Raw genomic sequence first — 24,287 nt, forward strand, 5'->3', positions numbered from 1 at the left:
CAGGTGGTTTTCCCCAGAGTAGCTCGAGTTTGCAAGAATGACATGGGTGGATCTCAACGAGTGCTAGAAAAGCAGTGGACTTCCTTCCTGAAGGCACGATTGAACTGTTCAGTACCTGGTGATTCGCATTTCTATTTCAACATACTGCAGGCAGTTACCGATGTTACCCAAGTTAATGGCCGGGACATTGTTTTAGCAACTTTTTCTACTCCTTATAACAGGTACTAGTTTTAATAGAGAATGACTGTTTTCAACCCACTTGATAATATTGCTTTAAATAAAGAGAAACAGGTTATTAAATACTAACTTGCATAAAATATCAGTAAAAGCATCTTTAACTTGATATTGCAATCAAGAATTTTGTGATCTTTCAGCTTTTTTATGATCTTTCAGCTTACACTAATTAGTTGAGAAGAATACACAAAATAGAAGTCTTTCAATACATTACACTTTTTTGTTTCCCTCCCATTTTTCCTTGTAGCCATTAGGAAAATCATCTTATTATTACTAACTTGCACAGCTCATTTTCTTCTTATTGTTGAGAATGGGTTTTTTTCTGCCTGTTCTCCTAAAATTTCAGAAAGATCCAAAAAGCCAGGAAAAAGTATTGGCAATGCAGTTTTGGAGTGAGTTTTTTTTTGTTGTTGTTTTTAGTTAAAATATTTTGAAAGTACTTGTCAAAATCTTCTACTGCATTGCTTACATGCATGTTTGTCTAATTGTCAATGGGGAATCTGTAGCTAAAACTCAGGGTGCATAAATTTTGAACTCACTTATTCCCTGTTTCATGTATGGTGTTTGCACACCATAAAAGGCAACTGATAATATCTGATTTGAAATAATCACAAGCCATCTCACATGACATTCAGGCTCTAGGAACTATGGTTTGCCAAGCTTTGATTAGAATAGATAATAATCACAGATTACTGTTTGCTTGAAGTTATTTTCACTATTTAAAATTTAAAGAAACAACACTTTTTCAAATTAAATTGTCATGGGAAGCCTTTAGTGTTGATCTACTAGTGCATAAAACAAAAGACAGGTGAAAAGGTGAAAATTCATTCATATACTGGAGGGCTGCATAACATTGTCACTATGACACATGTTCAGTTTGTGGAGCTTGCCAATGGCTGCATGGGGCCTTTGACAAGGGTATAAAGTGAAAAGTGTATGTGTCCAGAATAAAAACAACATGCTTTCTAAAAAAAAACATGATTCAATTTTTTAATAAGATGATATCTTTTCTACCACTCAGACCTCTCTTTGTAAAATCATCTTTTAATTCACTACAGTTAATTTTGGTCCACTTCCTGAACATTGGCAGAAGCTGAAAAGGGGATGGGCAAATGTCATGAGAAACCAGTTTCCTTTGAGGATCTCATTTCAAACTTTTTCTGTCTTTCAATCTTTCTGAACCTATTTCCACAATAACAATTTCTTCCAAAATATAAATGATTTTATTTATCCTTTATAGTGTTTCCAGTTTGTTGCATTACCACATAAAGTATTGTGAGATGCTTATGGACAAAACTGAACAATTATTGTATTACAATGAGCTGACTATGTACTATAACAATATCAGCCGGCTATTTTGGAGATGGCAGGCTTTTGGGAGCTGGAAAAAAAAAAGACCTTTCTTTCAACCTTTGAACAACTCAAGGAATTTAATCATGATATTGCTGGAAAAAGGCTGGAGTTTTAAAAAGCCAAATAATGGTGAAAAACTGCAGCTGTCCTAGTGCACACAGTTTTGTTCTTCGTGAAAGAAATATATCAAAAATTGTACCATTAAAACCTAGTATTTCATTACCCATTTCAGGAGCATCTTCATTACATGGGATCAATAATATAATACATTCATTATAGTTTGGTTCATAATTAGTAATAGTGGCAAGATCATATATGTGGGCAATTATGTATTTTTTTTCCTTTCTTAAATATGAGAGGGTATTTTTGTGAACTTTCCTTGTGCAAATTGTATCTACATTTGGAGTTCATGTATCATACACAAAAGAAGATGTGCTAATTTGTGGTGTGTAAGAATTAAATGGCTTGAGTCACAGAAGCTTCAGCTCTAACCATTTTGTAGTGTGTGAAACAATTCTCAAGTATGTCTGGCACAACTCATTGCAAGCATCCTCTGCTCAGGCACTATTAAAAACAAATGGAGTTTGTAGGCAGAACAATGCATTCCTACACAAGCTCTAGCAGATTGTACTCGTTGTGAATCACAGGGAAATAGAGCATGCCAAGGAAAATCATTCTCCTTCCTCATGGACATGAGTTTCCTTCCTTCTAATGGATATCCCTTTCTTGTACAATGCCCAGCACAACAGATGGCTTGAATGTGGCTATGTCCTTTGCTTTCTATTATGTAGAACAACAAAAAAAAAAAGACGAAATAATAGGAGTAATTCTGATATCAGGTATTAAAAGGCATTAAAAGCATTCCCTTATCCCTTAATTTGTGTAAGCACTAGTAACCCATCTTAGACTTCTTCATTTATAGAAAAATACTAAAATATCTTGTTCTTATTCTGTGGAAAACTTTAGCTAATTAAAGTAAATTTAGCACTGCGATAAAACCTATTTCCTTCCCATGTCGTCTTTTATGCAAGATATTTGAAGGAAAGAGGAAGGTAGTTAGTATACTCAAACATCATTGCATGTTTTGGTGTATTCATATACCACTGCATTTTGGCTACCTGAAGTCAGAGGATGATCTCAGCAAAGTTAATAAATCTCTTGTCATTTTGCATTGGGATGAAATGCAGGCAACATGGCATAATAGGACCTATTGAGAATCAAATTAAAGCAGCTGCTTTGGGAATGTTTAAGGCATGAATTGAAAATACTATTCAGCCAAACACAAGGAATAGACATATTTTGTTTGGAAGGCAATCATTGTTCAAAATTACTGGTAAATGTATTTAGCCAAAAGAGGGCAGAAGGAAAAGAAGAAGGATTTGGTAGAATTTGGTCTAACTTTGTTTAAATGTTTCCTTGTTGCATCTTTAACCAATCTTCAGATTTATTGTTCCTGCAGAATTAATTTAATTAGTAAAGAACTTGGCTTTCCATCTGGAGCTGTTGTCACCTATTACTGAAGTAGACTGCTCTCCACTATTACATTTGTAAACTTCTTGATTCTAGCATTTTGTCACATTTTATAAAGTACAAGTCATAATTATGGAGATGTTTGGATATTTGATCATATCATCTTTGTAAATAAAAATTATTTAACATATAGTCAGATAGTACTTATTATCTGATCAGAAGCATGTAGCTTAAGTCAGACACATAAGTAATGTAGCAGACTGGGTAAGCAATAAAAACAGACCAATAAATAATTCATACATGAAAACCATCAACAAAAAATCTTTTCCAGAAGTGTTTGTGTAAGACTGTAATTATATTTGATGATTACTATTATTGTGTTACATGCAAATAATCTAAATTTAAATTGGATTGGGAGTAAGATGAAACTGCATTTGCTTCTTTACAGTTGACTGAATTAAGCAAATCCCTGTTCATAGGAATTCAACCAGAAACATCCAGGAAAATGGAATGACACAACTTCAACAGCCAAATAGGTTGTGACTGAGCAATGTGCATCTCTGCAAAATATACGTGCTCCAACACATGAACGTTTTCTAGAATTCAACTATATAACCACCAAGGGCTCAGACAGTATCACACTGAGCATGTGTTCAATTTTCAACATCAGTTTCTTCCAGAAAGAGGTTATAACTTGATAATACAGTAATTTCTTAGTTCAAGTTACAGGAATATATCTCAACATCTTGGGAGTCATCAGAATTATTACTGTGCTATTACATTTTTAAAATCTTTTGAAGATGAAAACTGATAGAAATTGGCTGCCCGCTGAATGTTTCAATAGAAATGTCTTCATAAGGCAACCTTTTACTGTCATTGCCAAGAGGTTGCAAGATTCAGAAATGAATGACCTATGACAGGAAGGCTTCTGTGCTGTTATGTTCCTCAGACCAAAAAGAAAAAAAGAGAGAAAAATGCATAATTTCAGAATGAGTAACTATTTCTGGAAATGTCACATTGCAGCATCCCTGGCTCTGCGGTCTGCGCTTATGATATTCTCGACATTGCCAGTGTTTTTACTGGAAGATTCAAAGAACAAAAGTCTCCAGATTCAATATGGACACCAGTTCCTGATGAAAGAGTGCCGAAACCCAGGTATATTTCTTTGTTACATGCACAGTAATGCCAGGGCTGGAAGCCCTTTGGTTTTCATTTCATGGAAGACTTAAGATATAGTGTAAATGCAAGAGTTGAGAACTGGAGGCAGAAGTAACCAGTGTGGTTCATACAAAGGCAAAATCTAGGACCTCTCATCCTTGATAAAGGATTTGGTCAGGCAAATGAGGAAAACTGGGGTAAGCAAGCAACCAATCTGTATAATTTATTTTTAGAATAGGAAAACTCAATGCTTTCCCTAACAAAAATATCAAGGTAAAAATTTGGCATACAATGACAATGGCTCAGTGTAGATAATTCTCAGTCATCCTCATTAATAGGCAGAAATAATAGGTTAATTGCACCAGCAATAGAAATGATTATCTGCAAACATGATACATTTATTGTCAGGTAAGATAAGGTACATTCTTTTTTAATTCTAATTTTTAATCATGTATGTATGTATGTATGTATGTATGTATGTATGTATGTATGTATGTATTTCTCCTCAGTCGGGTATTTTCCTATGTAAACCAAGGAGAAATACACATAAAGGGCCTACGATAAGAGAAGAAAATAAATACTTGACCTCTACGGGGAGGAAACATATGATGAGGGTGTGGCTAACTGATGAGGACTAATTACTCCAAAATAGGTCTATATTAGTCTCCCAATAGGCAGAAAAATGCTTGTTTGCTTTCTGAAAAAGCTAGAACTAGTGGATGGGATTTCACTGAGATATGGCTGCCTTTTGAAAATCTTGGTTTATATGTGTGTGTGTGTGTGTGTGTGTGTGTGTGTGTGTGTGTGTGTACACACACATACATTGATATAATTTTCATTATTAAAAAAGGAAAGCAAGCAATACTACAATACAAATGGAAGTGAATGTATTGATTTATTGCTTTTGGTCTTAACCTACAGAGAGAAATTGCTCATTTTTGTTTCAACTTCTTTCTTTGTAATTTTTTTTTTTAATTTAGTCACTTCTGTTTTGCCCTTCACTGATTCTAATGACAGCCTCTGCAGTTTTCTCATGTACGCATTGTTTGTGTAATGGTAGAGATCTTTCATAATCCAATACTGTTAGCTTTGTAAATTGTAACTGCATATATCACACTTATAATTTATAAAGAATATAGAGTTTTTATATTTAATTCAAATGTACTTGTAGTTATTCAGCTTATATTGATTTGCAGGAGTTTACCTAACCCAGTGTTTCTCAACCTGGGCCGCTGGATGATGTGTGGACTTCAACTCCCAGAATTCCCCAGCCAGAGCTGGCTGGGGAAATCTGGGAGGTTTTTTTTTTTTTTTTTTTTTTAATTTGATTTATATGCCGCCCTTCTCCGAAAACTCAGGGCGGCTTACAATGTGCTCAGCAATAGCCTTCATCCTTTTGTATATTTATACAAAGTCAGCTTATTGCCCCCACAAACTGTGTCCTCATTTCACCTACCTTAGAAAGGATGGAAGGCTGAGTCAACCTTGAGCCTTGGCGAGATTCGAACCCTGCAGTAATTGCAGGCAGCTGGTCTTAATAAGCTTAATAACAGGGTGCCTTAAACCCCTGTACTACCAAGGCTCTTGCAAGTTGAAGTCCACACATCGTCCAGCGGCCCAGCTTGAGAAACACTGCCCTAACCCCTCAGTTCAAAGTCTGGACAATCAGCATTACTGCAAACAAGAAAAAAACTACAGTAAAAGGAGCCAAGAGTAGGGCATAGTCAGCAAAAGAAAAGAGCCCAATTGCCATAAAATATGGGGAGATTCCAGGAATAAACTGAGCATATTTGTACTGTAATCCAAAATGGATGATACTGTGTCTTATTATTAAAAGGCCCTACATATTAATGCTTTAATGGCTTAAGTTTTCATGCTGTCAAAAATAAAATATTCTTGGGAAGCATAGAAAAGAGAATGCTTGCTCTTTGTGCTGACTACATTTACCCTCCAAGCTGTGTATTTAAAGCAGCTTGATATTAGGCTTTTGGGGGGTGGGGGGGATGTAAAAACTTTCTTCTGTATTCAGCATAGTTATCTTAATTCTAAGAGACTTAAATTTGAAATATGCCTTAAAAATAAACAGAACATTGCCAGGCTGTGTGTTTGTTGGCGTACCATGTGGGTAGATGAACTGTGAGCACATCTTTACAAAAACTTACAAATTTAATATTCTGTTAAATATGCTTATATTTACTAATAGTCCTAAATATAGTATTCACGGAAGTGACTGCCAAATGCTGAGCTAGGATCATGGAAAGACTATAGACCAAAGACAAAATATAAGATAGGATCAGTTGGAAGCTTTACGTATTGGTTGGGTTTCTTCTACAAAGCCTCTGGCATATTCTCAGCTAATAACAGATGCTTATGAAAACAGCTTGTCCAGAATATTTGCACCAAGAAGCAACATAATCATATTTCCTTCCAACCTGTTTTTGATTTAGGCCAGGTTCCTGTGCAGGCTCCAGTTCACTTGAAAAATACACATCCTCCAATGAATTTCCAGATGACACCCTAAATTTCATCAAGACACATTCTCTCATGGATGAAGCAGTACCATCAGTTGTCAACAAGCCATGGTTTCTCCGCACTATGGTTAGGTAAATAACTTTTCTTCCTATTTCTTTCACTAGGGGTTCTGTTCTACCCCCAAATTTGAAATTGCATTGTAATTTAGAACTCACGCATATCTGTCCTGGTTCTCAATAACCTTGGATTTTAATTATCACTGATAATTGATGATTAAGCAAAAATGAGAATTAAAGATACCGTAATTAAGCAAACAGGACAGTCCTGGGTTCCTAAAATCAGCACTGGGAACAATATTACTTATTTATTTATTTTTTTATTTTATTTTGAATTTGTATACCGCCCTTCTCCCTGAGGACTCAGGGCGGTGAACAGCCAAGTAAAAACATCAAGTACAAATATTAAAATACAGTTAAAATATACATATATAAATTTGGCCCCATTAATTAAAAACAATAAACAAAACACTTAAAAACACTTAAAAAATTAGGCCAGCCCGGCTTGCTGAAAAAGGAAGGTTTTAAGGGCACGGCGGAAGGCACCGAGGTCTTGGATTCTCCTTATCTCTGGAGGCAATTGATTCCAGAGGGTAGGTGCCCCCACAGAGAAGGCCCTCCCCCTGGGGGTCACCAGCCTGCACTGTTTGGCTGATGGCACCCCGAGGAGGCCCTCTCTGTGGGAGCGCACGGGTCGATGGGAGATTGTCAGTGGCAGCAGGCGGTCTCGAAGATAGCTAGGCCCTATGCCATGGAGCGCTTTAAAGGTGATAACCAACACCTTGAAGCGCACCCGGAAGACCACCGGGAGCCAGTGCAGCTCGCGCAGGAGCGGTGTTACATGGGAGCGCCAGGCTGCTCCCGTCACTACCCGCGCTGCTGCATTCTGGACCAGTTGGAGCCTCCGGGTGCTCCTCAAGGGGAGCCCCATGTAGAGAGCGTTGCAGTAGTCAAGGCTACTGCCTTAAAATATTGTTGTAAAATAATCTGAAGTCAGGGTATTAAAGGAAGTAAGTATACAGAATGATCAAATTATTTAAAAGCCTTTGAGGAGATTTAATAGAATCTCTCTAAAATGAACTGACTATATTGTAAAATCTAATTCTGTAATAGACAGACTATTAAAGTAGCCAATTATGACATGTTTTAAGTTTTTATGAGCAAGAATAGGCATGAGGTAATTGTCATAGTGCCGTTCGATAAATAGTAGTGACTAGAAAAATGTTACTAATTTTTAGCAGGTTTCCCTCAAACCATATTTCAAAGGAAATACTAACTTCTGTGTTTACATTTGAGTCATAATTTTAAATGACTCCAATAGAAAATTCTGAATAAAATAACCGGGTAGCTGAAGGAAACATTGGCCGGATGTAAAATTTGTATGGGATGTTTTCAGGATGTACTGAGGTCTGTCAGGATATGTTAAGGAAGGTTCAATATTTATACAAATGTTCAGAGGGTAATGTTGACATCCAAATACTCATGTGTCAGCATAAGAAAAGAAATAATACTTTCCTCCTTCAAGATTGTATAAACCAACAGCGTTCAGAATCTGTAAATTGGAATTTCTGGAAAATATACCAGCTGATATGTAAACTTCATTTTACAAGTAGATTTACACCTTGCTGTATTCATACATATTCACAAGTATGCAAATGTTTACTTATTTTAAGATATGTCTGGGTGGGGAAAGGGTTTATACAGTTGGAAGAAACTGGTTTTCTGATTAAGAATCCAACAACAGTAAAATATGCTGATCATTATTTTCACGTTGCAAAACACAAGCTTTGCACATATGCGTGCCCTACATTCTGTATTACCACAGCTGTGCAGTATTTTGATTCAAACCAGATAAAGGTATTGCATATTGCTCCTTCAAGAAACTGCTTTGAGAATAAAAGTGCCTGATCCAAAACAACTTTTGTCAGAGAGAGAGAAAGTTATAATCTGTCAACTGTTCAGATGTGTTGTAAAGCACTGAACAAATACATAAATTTGAAAACCAGCTAAACCTGGTTTTATGCCGAGAAAAGAATATCTGTGAAAGGGCAGAATTGTGCTTATATCTGAATAGATTTTAAAAAGAGACTATTGTAGTGATTATAATGTTGTCATTCCAGATACCGCTTGACGAAAATTGCTGTAGATAATGCTGCTGGCCCAAATCAAAACCATACTGTGGTTTTTCTTGGATCAGAAAAAGGAATTATTTTGAAGTTCTTGGTCAGGACAGGAAACAGTGGTTTTCTAAATGACAGCCTTTTCCTGGAGGAGATGAACATTTACAACTCTGAAAAGTGTGTATATTTCTTTTATTACATTATTTAGCAACAAGTTAGTTCTGAATTCCTATCTATTGCTTTTTTTCTGAGTGGAGAGAATGCATAGGGCAGAGATGGCTAACCTTTATGCCATCACGTGCCAAAAGTGGGGGGGGGTTGTCATGTGCCCGTGTGCCCACACCCATAATTCTATGCACCCTTCCCCCCTGCGCATGTGCACACGATGCCCTTGCACTCCCCCCGCTTTTGGCATGCGATGGCATGGTGGGCCTGGTAGGCCCGTTTTTTCGCCCTCCCCAGGCTCCAGAGGCTTTCTTGGAATCTGGGGAGGGCAAAAACAGCCTTCCCCACTCCCACCCCCGGAAGCCTCTGGAAGCTGGAAATGCCCCATTTGCTGACTTCCAATGGGCCCAGAAGGCCCGAAAATCAGCTAGCTGGTGCGCATATGCTGAGCTCCCGTACCCACTGATATGGCTCCAGGTGCCACCTGTGGCACGCGTGCCATAGGTTCGCCATCACGGGCCTAGGGCAATTATTTTTAGTTATTTATTTTTAAATATAGTATTCTCTTTTATATTGCTATAGATTTATGAAAAAAAAAGATTAAAATCAATACTTCTCAGCAAATAATTATACTACAGACAGGATTATAGACAGATATGTAGATAAAATGCAAATAGTAGAATGTGAGGCATTCAAAGAGACTCTTTCTCATCCGTGAGAAAATTATTTGGGATTTTGTTTGAACTTCACTCCAGTTGTAACTGTGCATCAATATTATCTTTCAACAATCACTTCCTGTCTACACTTCCATTTTTTAAAAATAATTAAATACTTCTATTTTTTATTTTTAATATATCAAATATTCTAGTTGAATATCTCATATGAAAGGCAGCATGTGTTTGTTTGTGTGTAAGGTGTGGATGTGCACCCACTTAGACTGAGGGTGAAGGAGCGAACTAGATATTTTGGCCAAGCCTAAAACTCCATATATTTTTCCATGTGGAAAATAAAAAGCAATGCTATTTCCTTTCTTGGTTTATGATAGCTGTAAGTTAGGATATTCTCCAAAATATGATTCAATCATATGATGGTTCTAGAGAAAAAGGTGAGGAATAGATCCTTTCCTCCAGAGGTGAAATCCAGTAGGTTCAGACAGGTTCTGGAAAACTGGTAGTGGAAATTTTGAATAGTTCAGAGAACTGGTAGTGGAAATTTTAAATAGTTCGGAAAACTAGCAAATGCCACCTCTGGCTGGCCCCAGAGTGGGGTGGGAATGGAGATTTTTCAGTATCCTTCCCCTGGAGTGGGGTGGGAATGGAGATTTTGCAGTATCCTTCCCCTGCCATTCCCACCAAGCCACGCCCACAGAACCAGTAGTAAAAAAAATTTGAATTTCACCTCTGCTTTCCTCCCACCCATTCTCCAGCACCTTCTTCCATTGGTTGCCTCAGACCATACCAGAAAGGAAACAAATCATAACTGTGGCTCTCCAGCAACTTACATTGCCTCCCATCTCTTTGGCACACTCCATCAAATCAAACATTCGGTTCATATAATAAAGGATTTAAATTAGGTTATCCAAAAATATTAGCTAAATGAAATATGTGTATGTGCCTGATTTTATTCTATTTTATATTTGTTTTATAATCAAAGTTTTCAAGACTAATGGAAATGACTATTCAACCCATTCATCCAAATTAGGTGCAGCTATGATGGCGTGGAGGACAAGAGAATTATGGGTATGCAACTGGACAAGCAAAGCCGTGCTCTCTATGTAGCATTTTCAAACTGTTTGATAAGAGTGCCTCTGGGAAGATGTGAGCGTCATGGCAAATGCAAAAAGTATGTATTCCTCAGTATCACTTCCTTTACAGTACATACACTGACATGTTGATACTGACACAGAAGTAATAATAACAAGGGATCTACAGAATGATTTGTACATGTTTCCTCTATTAAGGGCCTGCATAGCTTCTAGGGACCCATACTGTGGATGGATGAAAGAAAGTGGAGCATGCATGCAGCTTCTACCTGGAGCAACGTAAGTTTGAGTTGGCCATGGGAGAATGTATTTATGTCAATTATAATACTGAGCAATATTCTTTTGAACCTTTGTTAGAAGCTTCACTGAAAACCTACAGACATGCATGCTTCTTATTGTCCCTGCTTCCAGAGTGGTATTTCAGGCGGACTTCTTATTAGGGCTGTGCAATAGTTTGGATTCAATAAGTTCTGTTTCCTTTAATCAAATACAAAAAACAAGCCACATTCTAAATTGAGATGAGAATTGTAAAGGTTCTATTACTATACATCTTCATCATTACAAAATTGTTATAAAGAAACTAATGCTGTGTTAGCCCAACACAGGATTGACCTAGGTCTGACGGTGCTTAGTTTTTTCATCTAGCTCAAAAGATCTTCTCAAGACAGATCAGATTGTTCTCATTTTTTTCCAGCTCAAGACTAACACTGACCTGCTAGTCTTGAACATTTTCTGTCTTCTCTTTTGGAGCATGACTCTTGGATGCCCTCTGATTTTAGAAAATAAGTGCTGCTGTGTTCAAGTTTGCCAAGTTTTTAGCAAGCTTGCCAAGTAATTATAACAGCATAAAGTCTAACCTTAACCCTAACTCTGTCATGCTTGTTATTTGTATGCTATTTGGAGAGGTTTATATGGGGAGCGATAAAAAATATTACTGGTGTTATTCCTGATGTGTGAATTGTTTTACCAGTAATCTATCTGCCCCAATTTTCACCAGTTGTTTTCAAAGATCACTTCAGAGTGTCCTGCAATAATTTAATTGATTGGTGACCAAACCATGAGTGGTACATATGGAGTTGCAACAGGTGCATCAGCTAAAGCATGGTAAATGTCTTCCTGGCCAGAGCTTCTATCTGTTGTTTGAGAAGGACTTGAAAGTCCATCAGGGCTCTTAAGTTACAATTCATGTCTCTTTTTTTTTTGAGGGCATAAACCCTTTCAGACAAACTGCTAGAGTCAATGTTATCAAATCATTTACATGTTTACTGACAGCAGCTCCATCTTGTTAGGATTTGAGTTTGTTTTGCCCCATCCAGATTCTTATAGCCTATCAAATATCACCTGCAAATAGCAGTTGAGAAGTATCTGGATGGTTTCTTACTTATTTTGGATATCAAAGGACAGCTATATATCTTAACATTCATCTACCCCATATCTCTATCTCTCCCCAAACACCCACACATGCATTCCATTTAAAAAATAGCTTCAGTAATTCTTCCTCAGTCTGAAGACTCTTGTATCTCTGCTCATCTTTGAGTTTGGAAAAGTTTGAGACATACTGGGAATGAGTTGCATGGAGAAGTATTACCCTGTTTCCCCAAAAATAAGACCTCCCGGGATAATAAGCCCAATCGGGCTTTTGAGCGCATGTGCTAAAATAAGCCCCTCCTGAAAATAAGCCCTCCCCAAAAATACCCACCCCCCCCCCCCGAAAATATTAAAACGCATGCAAAGCCGTCCCCACCATTGCCTCTGGTTAGGATTAGGGAGACAGAATCTGGAAATCAGGTAAGACGGCAAGAGGACCCCCATCTTGCTCTACGTGCCACAAAATAATAAAACCTCCCCAAAAATAAGGCCAAGCGCTTATTTCGGGATTCAAAAAACATATGACTGGGTCTTATTTTCGGGGAAACATGGTACTGATGAATATTTCATCCTCCTTTCCTTCATATGTGTGTGAAGTCATATAGTCAAGGTGGCAGGAAAAAGCTTTTAATACAATCTTATATTTTTAAAGAAAAATATTCATATAGACATGTTCTCCTAAAGAAATAACTGAAAAGTCAAGCAAAATGAATTATTTTGTGCTTTCATTGTGCAACTACTAAAAATATAAATTCTTCTCTTATTTGTTTTGTTATCTGTATGAATTCTGTGTGGTGGGACACATGTGTATTCATGCTACTCTCTGCTTCTTTCTGTTGTTTAGATTGGCCTTTGAGCAGGACATAGAGCATGGCAATACTGATGGCTTGGGTGACTGCCAAAGTAAGCAAAAGCATTTTACTCCTTTATTTTAATTTTACATGAGAGAAACTGTATAAACGTCTCAGTGCTGTTAATTCAGAATCAGCGATGGCAGAAATTATAAGAAAAAAAATCATAGCAATAATGGAAACAGTGCAAGGCAATTGACTTTGTTTTAAAAAAGGAAACATTTTAAGGAAATGGGGTTTACAAAAATACCATATGTTCAAAGGGCAATCATTTTGGAATTAAAATCTAGCTCTGAAGAAAAATTAGAAATTTCCCTTAAGATGTGTGTCAAACATGAATTAATGATGGTGATTGTTTTTGAAGTTTGAACAAGAAAGTAGAGTTGTGAAGCCATCAGGAAGGAAAGCACATATTTAACAAAAAAGATCCAGTTCTTTCATCTTTATGTTTTACGTGTGAGTAAAATCAGAATCCCTGACTTTCATATTATGACACAGGAGTGAGTTCTTTCAAAACTTGATTAAGATATACCTCAATACTACTTAATTTGAACCACGGTTATCTTTTTGGCAACAGTAATACAATCACAAAATTCAGATTTAGCTTAAACAGTGGAACAGCAATATAGGCATCCATGATGACCCTGAATTTCATCTACCAACCTTCAGATTTTGATGAGGATGATTACAACAACAACAATGACAATCAAATATATAAAAATCTTTATGTTCTTATCTGGAGTCTCATGATATTTTTGCCACTTTTAAAATTATTATTTGGGGATGGGGGTTATGACATTATGCAAAATGATGTGTAAAAACTTGTAGTGCAAAGGTTTTCTGTCTTAAGTCAAAGACTTCACCAGACAAATGTATTGCACTTATTGGAGCCTAAGAAGATGGGAGAAGATTCTGGCATTTGCTGTTGATCCCATATTACTGTTGTTACCACTGTTGTTGTTCTAATTATTACCATAATGATCATCGCCATTCTCTTCGGCCCACCATTTTGTCTTCTCTAGAATTCTTTAGAATTGATATTAAATCATTCTCAACTACTGTGGGTGAAACAGAACACCATCCTATATTTTTGCAGGATAAAGCAGTCAAGCTTGAAGTTTGGCAAATATTAGCTTCCCTACCCCAAGCGTTTCAGATTATTGGAGAAAAATCAAAGGACATCTATATGTCTTTCAATCTTGATACATCAAAAGAAGAAAACTAATTTAAAAATAGTTTTTATTTCCATCATCATCATCATCATCATCATCATTATTATTATTATTATTATTATTATTATTATTATTATTATTATTATTATTCCTAAAATAGGAAATAGTGGAAGGGTTGGCACTTTGTCCCTGGGTCTCATAGACTCAAATCTCTTTGGCTAAATACAATAAATTTTCATGCAGAAGAACAGCTGGCTCTGATTGGAGCGACAATCTTCTGCAGAACAAAAAACTTGAAATGTCTGGGGGGGGAGGAGGTTTTTTTGGATCTTCTAAAAACTCCCCTTTCCTGCCAGAATTGTTCACTTCTAATCATCAGCCCTGTGAAGGTGAAATAAACATATATTCATAGTTGAATTCCAGCTACAGATGTTTAATGCAAATGTACATTTGTTTAATGCTACTTTAAACAAATAAGTGATTTATTTTGACTTGGATTATATTTGTTTTTGGAAACTTTTAGTTTGCCGTTTTCCTTATGCTACAGTTTTACATTAGCTCTATTTATCTTATATTGTCATTTTAATATTTTGAGATTTCAATGCTTTTTCTGTGTTTGTGGTTACATTTATTTTTGCATTCACAGCAACAGAAAAATAGCATACCAGTTAGGCTTCGTGAATGGGAAAAATGAGTTGGAGGGTGAGCCAAGGTTTATTTTAAGTGAATAGGGTTAAATATGGGTAAAAAGAAAATGGGCACAAAAATAGCAACTATATTAAATAAATCTGTTGACTGCTTAAGATAACATTAATGGTAGAACAGTGATCTTCATCTGAAAGAATACATTTAGAGTACAAAGGATGGAAATCTGAGAATTCGGTTCCAAAGTGAGTTCAATTTATGTGATTCATTTCTCTTAAGAACATCTTTGAAACAGTTGAAAGTTCAATATTTAGAAATTTACAAAGCATTTTAAATGCAGCCCTTCTAAATAAGATAGTCAAACTTTACTAGAAGTGTTACAGCGCTGTTTCAATTTTAAGGAACATATACCAACCTCTATATAAGCCAAAGTTATTTGTTTCTTGTTTGCTTGCTTGCTTGCTTGCTTTTACCTTAAAATGGGATGAAAACAATTCAAGGTCAGACAATTCCAGTCAGACTGGCAGAGTATGAGATTGCTTCTTATTAGATCAGAACAGCTGCCTTGAGTTGAAGTATGAAATTTAGTCTAATACACATATAGGTAGACATTATAGCAAGATTAGAGCATATATAGTTGATGTTTTCCAGTGTGCATGTCTGAGAAGGTCAGATGTCTTATTTATAAAAAATGAAATTAAACTATTGCAAAAAAAAAAAAGCACAACTGTAACTAATCATAAGCATTCTCTGAGAGTAATTAAATGCTTTTAAAAAATCATACACTTCTCCACCTTAGCGTTTTCCATAGAAGGAATTCAAGAAATCCCAACCAGAAATCCAACTCAGTATGATCAATGTTATACTAGTTATAGTTGAAACCATCTGGATAGCACTACAAAGTTAAAAAGTCTGTTGAATGTTAAGAGTTAAACTGAGATTTGCAGTTGGCAGTTTCCCTTTCTGCCTTTTCACTATTCCAGTTTTACAGGATTCTAAATATTATTTTTTTCCTTTATTCTGCTATCTTTAATCTAAAAGATCACAGTAATCTTGTTGCAGAATAAGAAAATGCAGATAACATAAACTAATTATAAAATATCCTTGAGATTTTTTTAAAAAAGAAGAGTAACATTTAACATTCAAAACTCATAAACTCATTAACTCCTTAAAATTGGCCTATTGGCATTAACCTCAAAAGAAACATTTAGAGGTGTATATGCCAAAAGTCTTTTAAATTATAACTTCTGTGCCAAGACTTCTCACAAACCAGCCAATTCTTAATTCCTTTGACAACAATTAAGGATAACTCAAGGTACATTGTGATAACATTTTAAATATTTTTCTTCATAACATTAATTATTTTAATTAATTAAAATGGAAAGAAAGTTATACAATGTGTGATTTTACAAAGAAACAAAATGATTCATTATATATTTGACATATATCTAGTCTGACCTAAACAAGCATCCAATATATGAAGATTTTGAGAAATTTACATAGAGACTCAAACCTTTCATTCAAATCCTAAGCATATTAATCCACAAATAGACTAAATTGATTCTGAAATCCATGAGAGGTCTTTAAATATGGCTTGAGTTCCATAATGTCTTCAGGTTGCATCAAAAATATCAAAATAATAGCCACATCTGTGCAAACCTCATCGCTTTTTTATTTACATCACAAAACACATAAAAAGGATCGTACCATGGTTACAGCTGCCATCTTGATTTTCTCACTATCATCACTGCTCGGGTTTGTCATCTTTAAATATATTTTCACTACTTGATTTGTTCAAGTAGTAAAATAATTCCTATTCAAATAATCACACGGAGGCTCGAAAATTATTATATGAACTATAATACATATTGTCAGGATTTATGTATGTTTATAAAAGCCGTTTGTATAATTTCATAAATAAAACTTAGATGCTTAATAGACAGTGACTCACAGCCAATGTCACTTTTTAGATATGGTAACACTAGCACTCATATTTTATATAGTATCTTATAAATAATTATTACAATTTGATTTTAAAGAGTGAGCCTATCTCTCTTCTCACCTATCTCCAGGACAAGGAATCTGGAAGCTATTTCGCATTTTGCAAAATAATGATTTATGAATACTAAATAAGGTTCTTTACACTAGGATAGTCCCATTAGATAGCTGTAATTGGACTGTTCTTGTATAAGATAGTCCTCAACTTTAGACCACTGTTGAGACTGGAATAAAGCAGTTGTTAAGCAAAACATTAAAGCACTCTTTCCAAGGCCAGCATTAATGTGAATTGTCATTAAGCAAAAGGGTGTAAATCAAGAACTATCTGTATAATCCTAGTCTTTCTACCCCTATGTAAAGTTTATCTAGTACTTTAAAATGAAAACTGATTAATTTTCTTGGATTCAGTGTTGCTTATAATGGAATTGGAAACAAAGATTTTTCATTACATACCTGTCCTTTCTTTCTTTGCATAGAAGCTTAAATGGATTTTAAATTCCAAACCTACATTCTGTCAAAATAAATATGATTGTTTGAAGTGCTTGATATTTAGCCATATACAATAAGGAACATAGCTAATCTGAAGAGATATATTTTCCTGTAACACTATAAACTCCTATTTTTTAATGTTCCTTGGAAGAAGTTAGCCTTTTACAAATATTAGGATACTTAACACAGCTTACTCAATGGAAAATGCTGCTTGTGGTTCAGAATTAGTTCTGGTTTTCAAGGCCTTAATACACTTAAAGCTTTTTAAGCTCAGAACATTAATACATTGAAGAAGAAAGATCACTACAGCATATATTATTTTTCTATCCTGCCTATCTTTTATTTTTTCCAATTTCTCCTTTATTGGAACTCAGTCGGGTGTGTATTTCTACCTTGATTGGAGAGTGTATGTTCTTAGAACATCAGCACTTCGAAAGTTCACAAGACAAAAGGAGTATCTCAGAACAGAATTCTTTTTGCTGGGGATGAGGGATATCTCAGTTTTAGATACTAGAGCCATGATGGCGAACCTATGGCATGCGTGCCCAAAGTGGCACGTGGAGCCATGTTGCCTGGCACGTGCGGCATCGCCCATTCCTCTTCCAGATTTCTGGCGCTCATGCACATGCGATAATAAGCTGGCCTTTGTCAGATGATCATTGGCAGTACTGGAAACCTGAAGAGTTGGTCTTCCGTTTTCTGGCGTGAGCATGCATGGCGGCCAGCTGATCAGCGTGTGCGCATGCATGGCAGTAACCAGAAGACTTGCTGACCTGCGCGCATGCATGTGCCGGAAACAGGGACTACCTTATCAGGTGCGCGCATGCCCCATGGGTAGCTCCTCTTCCTGGTTGCAGACCTGACGAGCACGCATGCACGCGCGATGTGCTCCCATTTCGGCACTTGGTGCTGAAAAGGTTTGCCATCACTGTACTAGAGAATTACACTGTATGATTTACAGTAGTTAGGACTACTGTAGTTATGAGATGCATGTGTTTGTTTGGAAGGCCTAAATGACCCACCCAATGTTACCCAAGATGCCTGTACAAGCATTCCTTTATATTTAGATGATCTGCTACATCTCAGGTGCTGTTTCTCTTAAATTGAACTTTGATCATGCCAAGATAATGTTGTGGTTACAGCAATTGTGGTAAAATGAGTCAGATTGATAATTTCAATATTTTAATATGAAATAAATAGTTTAACACAGAAATGTGTAGTGTTAAGAGTGACAATCCTCAGCTCAGAATCCCATTGAAGCTAACATTTTAATGGTCTCTGTATAAAATAAGAAGATACATTATGGAAGAAAGCTTTTAGGTTTCTTCTGATCCAAGAAGATGTGTATAACATATATAAGGCACTGATTCTAGTCTTCCTAAAGAGTTTCTATCTGAGATTACGTGGTACTGATTTTCCCACTGCCTGGAGTCAAACAGAAGGTCCCCCTCAAATGCAGGATTCATTGCTTAATTCAAGATCCTTACATTTTTCTTTAAAAACAATCTCCCCTCCAGCTTTTTTTTAAGTTCAGTAAAAATATTCCAAAATGTTATGAGAAAATCCATTCTGATAGGCTGATCTCAAGACTCAATGTTGTCAAAATATCATCAAACAGTAGCAACGATGTATGTAAATTAGTACCTGTGAAAGAGAATTTAATGATATTAGAAATAATTCTTTCCCTTTCCCTCCTTTTCCTTCTCCTTCCTCTCCTTTTTCTTTTTTCAGATTCGTTCGTAGCACTGAATGGTAAGGAAATTCCCTAATAATTTTGTATGAATACCTGTCTGTGCAGATCAGTTTCAAATGAATCAATGTTTACAAACTTGTCAAATATTTCCATATTTTCATTGTTTTTAATATTGTGCAATTTTTTTCATAGACATTTCAGCTCCATCATCAGATCATGAAATGTCTTACACTACAGTGTATGGTCAGTTTATGGATTTTTCAAATAATCTTTGTTCCATGTCATTATGTTAGTTTCAATCCTACAGCTGATAGTGTCATTTCCATTTTGTGGCCTAGTTCACCTAAACTGATACAAAATTCCATTAAACCCCGAATTATTAAAATTATTTCAGTCATTTCCCTATGGGAAATCTTCCACTAAACTTACTGTAAATTCAAGTCATGTAGCTTAGAAATGTTTGGACCCCACAAAAAAATTTTTTAATAAAATCTCTAAGAGAGTGGCAGCTTTATTCTCCAGAGCAAGATCTAAGGGCTATAAATACAGTATATTTCAGTGTTCAAAGTGTATCAAAATTCATAATTTGATACATTACAATTAACAGCACTACAATTTATGGGACCAAATAAAAACATTTTGTGATGTTGGTCCAGAATCCTTTGTACATGATTGAAAAGGGGATAGAAAGAGGGATTTGTATATATGGGAGGGGTATTAAAATACATGACATATATTTATTTATTTATTTTATTTATTAATCAAATTACTAGAGCTGCTTATTTCAGCGAGGGGCATCTTGGGGTGGTAAATAAAAACAATAAGAACAATATATAAAACAAAAAAAATTTAAAAAACTTTATTAATAAATATCAGAAAAGTGAAAATATAGGAAAAATAGGAGAGGGAAAGTTTAAAAAAAAGCCACCTCAACAATGGAGCCATCTGAGCAGATGCACAATCACATGGAATCCCCAGGTCTGACAATACAGCCAAGACTTGAGGAATTTTGAGATATAATTATTCTTCGGTATTATTATTATTTTTTTATTTTTTTTTATTTATTGAATTTGTATACCGCCCTACTCCCGAAGGACTCAGGGCGGTGAACAGCCAAATAAAATACATATAATACAAATGTTAAAAAACTATTAAAATACAATTAAATAATTGGCCTGGAAAATGAAATTTAAAACACCCCAAATTCATAAGAAAAATTTAAAATTTTACAATTTTTAAAATTTTTTAAAAAGTTTAAAAGAGAGGTTAGGCCAGGCCGGCCTGCTGGAAAAGAAATGTTTTGATGGCACGGCGGAAAGTACGCAGGTCCAGGATCCTCCGTATCTCCGGGGGGAGCTTGTTCCAGATGGCGGGTGCCCCCACAGAGAAGGCTCTCCCCCTGGGGCCGCCAGTCGACATTGTTTGGCCGACGGCACCCTGAGGAGCCCCTCTCTATGGGAGCGTACTGGTCGGTGAGAGGCTACTGGTGGCAGAAGGCGGTCTCATAGATACCCTGGTCCTAAGCCATGGAGCGCTCTAAAGGTGGTAACCAAAACCTTGAAGCGCACCCAGAAGACCACCGGAAGCCAGTGCAGCTTGCGCAGGAGGGGGGTCAAATGAGTATTGGTTGGTCAATGTATTATTAAGAAGATATTTTTCTACATTGTATGCTCAATGAACAGCAGCATTATGATAAAACTGAATGTTGAAAAGAAGAACAGTTTGACTTTGTGAGTCTGGTATAGTTTGGATAAATAGCAGTTCAGCTATACCATTTTGCTTTTAAACTGCTTGTACCCAAAAAGTTTATAATGTTCTTGTAAATAAACTTGTCATCGATACACAAATAAGGTAGCTATTTATGAAAGCTGTTTGTTTGAGTAGTACTAGGTCTACAATGACAGCCAGTTTGGTGTAGTAGTTGAGGCACCAGGCTAGAAACCAGGAGACTTGAGTTTTAGTCCTGCCTTAGGAACAAAGCCATCTGGGTAACCTTGGGCTATTCACTTTCTCTCAACTCTGGGAAGAAGGCAATGGCAAACTATTCCAAAAATGTTGGCAAGAAAATTGCAGGATCTGGTCCATGTGGTCACCAGGAGTCAACACTGACTCAAAGTCACCCAAAAGTGGAGAGACATGCTACAACATCCAGGTTGTAAACATCTGGGTGACCCACCTACAAGCAGCAAAAATGATAGAACTAGGTGGATGGAACCAAATTAAGTTCCATGTAACTCAAATAAAAGGATTATTTGGAGGATATAGACAACACAACATGCAATTACATTATTCATTTTTTTTCAACAGAATTAATTAGCACTCCCAGCTTTGGAACGGAACAATCTACAAAAAATCAGTATTCATCCAGTACGGTCTAGTATTCTCCTAGACCGTAAAAACAGATGTTTAGGACAAAAATATGGGAAATGAAGGGGAGAGAAATAAGGGTAATTCTTATCTGAGTAGCATTTGCTTGCTCACTCTGGATTCTAATCATCATAGTCTTTTAATCTGCAACTTTCCCTTAAGAAGTGTACTTCCTAGATAACATATTATGCATGATAATTGATATTTTAGTAAACATTTAAATATTTCTTCCCAAATAACAAATTCATATCACTTGGACTTGCTGTCCGTAGTTTATTAGCACAAAATTCATAGTATGTATACAGTTGAATCCAACATCTTCTTCTATACTGTGTGGGATTTTTTAAACAGATTTCTACTAAAAAAAGTATTTTGTCAATTTTTTTCTAAATTCTGAAACAATACATAACTTAAGCAATTAATTTTAAGGAGAAGCAGGCAACAGAGCTATTCTCACATGGCATTGCAACTTCCCCAAGGCTAACTGAATAGATATGGTATCAAATAATTCTTAGCGGATGATTGCATAAAAGCAAAAATGTAAGTATGTTTCCAAAACAAGAGAGAAGCACCTCAATCAAGAAAGACATTGTGGTTTTTAAATTTTGGCCATTGAACTGTTGGCAGAAGATGAAATTTCAACCGCCGCTTTGATCACTTGCCAAATTTAAAATGATTACAGTTGTACACATTTCAAAACCAATTTGGAAAAATTGCTTTGTCACTTAAGATCAGCACCTTTAATCAAAGCAGCTGGATTTTTTTTCCAGTTTCAATATAAACCTGAAAAAAGGTATGGATGCTTTAATGAGTTGAATTGATCTCAACCCTTAAAACAACTTTTTTCCACCTCTTATATAGCATTCGTTCAGAATTATTTTAAAGTAAAAATAAAATATTTTTTTATTTTTCAAGCTCTTTTCTTGTATAATATTAAAGCTAAATATCACAGTAGTGGCAGTCATCCTATAGTGTAATCCTACAGCTAGAAGAAGTAAATATCACTAAATTCAACTAGTTTATTTCCCATCAGTTGGTATAACCCTTCATAAGATAAATCTATTTATGACATCTAACAAGTTGTTTTATTTGTAAATACTTTTTTCTATTTCAACCATGTAAAAGTAGAAAATTATTTAAATAATTAAGAAATTATGTCTGTTTGAGTAAACATTCAAGTAGGTCTTTTGGCTTATATCCTGGGGAACCAAGTACAGTGATAGAAGGACATGCCATAGCATATTTCCAAATGCCAGGCATAGATGTTTTTACTGACTGTAGTCACTTCCCTAGTTATTTAGTCTCATTTTTGGCCTCTCCACTGGAAGATCAAACTCCAGTAGTTGTTTTTTTTTTATAAAACTCTGCTACAAGTACAAAAGGCTGTACATTTGACTTTTTCTGCATGGTGATTTCCCACCTCCAAACTAACCATGCTAGCTGAGCAACCTGTTCGGTCAAGAAGCCAACTGCATGTGCATATGAACTGAAGGATGGATACAACAGGCTATCTTCCTGTAAGACTTTGTTCTTATCTTCATCAGTTTTAGTGAACCAAGCCTTCATAGTACATTTGCATCCTCCCTCTCTCTGCACTGATAATTTAACTTTCTTAGTTCCTTTAGTTGCTGTAGTCACTTAACAAAATAATGCATTGGGCATTTGAATACCTGCCATCTTGCAACATATAACTAACTACTTTATGATAAATTTTCCAAATCCTTACCTTTCAGTGCTCTAACAAAATCTAATTTCTCTTTTCTGTACTACTCTATTACTGAACTATATAAATTGTATTGTTGCTATAAAATATATGATGCAAACCTCTAAATCAGGTTGATGAAAAGCCCATAAAGAGTGTATTTTTAAAAATTGACAGAACAGTCATGTTTCAAAAATAATATTGATACTCATTACTAACAATTCATATATATATATGTCTGTCTGTCTGTCTGTCTGTATGTATGTATGTATGTATGTACCATGTTTCCCCAAAAATAAGATCCTGTCTTATATTTTTTTGAACCCTGAAATAAGCGCTTGGCCTTATTGCCATGCACTCAAAAGCCCGATTGGGCTTATTATCAGGGGATGTCTTATTTGGGGGGAAACAGGGTGTATGTATGTATGTATGTATGTATGTATGTATGTATGAATAAATGAATGTATGTATGTATGTATGTATGTATATGTATGTATGTAGGAAAATTGCATTTAAATCCATATAAGATTCAAATTGAGGAAAGTTTCAGCTGCTTAATACAAATATGGATTGTGTGTGCATTTCAATTGCTGTATTCCACGAATAACTAACAAACAATAAAAAGGACTCCTTAGACACCTTTAAAGCTATAATCTTGAAAGTTGCAAGTAATAATTCAATACTATAGAAGGATTACAGTGCAGTGGTGGGTTGCTACCGGTTCGCACTGATTCGCAAGAACTGGTAGTAAAAATTTGTAGTTGTTCGGAGAACTGGTAATAACATTGCTGGCCACGCCCCCGAACCGGTCCCCGGCCCGGTCGCTGCTCACTTACCCTGCCCACCTCATCAGAGGCTTTTTTTTTTAACTTTTAAAAGCATTTTTTCTACAACCTCTTCGGCTGAAAAAATGCTTTTATAAATTAAAAAAAGGCTCTGATGATCACACAGCTCAGCTGGGATCGCCAGAGGCTTTTAAAAGCATTTTTTTTTCTACAACCTTTTCGGCCGAAGAGGTTGTAGAGAAAAAAAAATGCCTTTAAAAGCCTCTGGCGATTCCAGCTGAGTTGCCTGATCGTCAGAGGCTCCTAAAAGCCTTTTTTTCTGCAACCTCTTAAGGTTGTAGAAAAAATGCTTTTAAAAGTAAAAACAAAAAAAGTTGACCATGCCCATCCAGTCACATTACCCCCCACAAGCCACAACCACAAAATA

The 24,287-nt window shown here is 35.8% G+C and overlaps 1 protein-coding gene across 1 annotated transcript in view; it reads left to right on the forward strand.

The window, feature by feature from the left end:
* The window catches only part of SEMA6A (semaphorin 6A), an 80,562-nt gene that overhangs the window by 30,379 nt on the left and 25,896 nt on the right, over positions 1–24,287 (forward strand). The window contains exons 9-15 of the mRNA XM_070938718.1: positions 4–221; positions 4,081–4,212; positions 6,663–6,818; positions 8,864–9,040; positions 10,730–10,870; positions 10,989–11,069; positions 13,003–13,061. Of these exons, the coding sequence (XP_070794819.1) occupies positions 4–221; positions 4,081–4,212; positions 6,663–6,818; positions 8,864–9,040; positions 10,730–10,870; positions 10,989–11,069; positions 13,003–13,061 (964 nt within the window). The remainder of the gene's footprint in view (positions 1–3; positions 222–4,080; positions 4,213–6,662; positions 6,819–8,863; positions 9,041–10,729; positions 10,871–10,988; positions 11,070–13,002; positions 13,062–24,287) is intronic.

The sequence above is a fragment of the Pituophis catenifer genome, unplaced genomic scaffold, assembly GCF_029215685.1.
Source record: "Pituophis catenifer annectens isolate HBS135680 unplaced genomic scaffold, rPitCat1.0.hap2 SCAF_2, whole genome shotgun sequence".
Lineage (NCBI taxonomy): Eukaryota > Metazoa > Chordata > Lepidosauria > Squamata > Colubridae > Pituophis > Pituophis catenifer.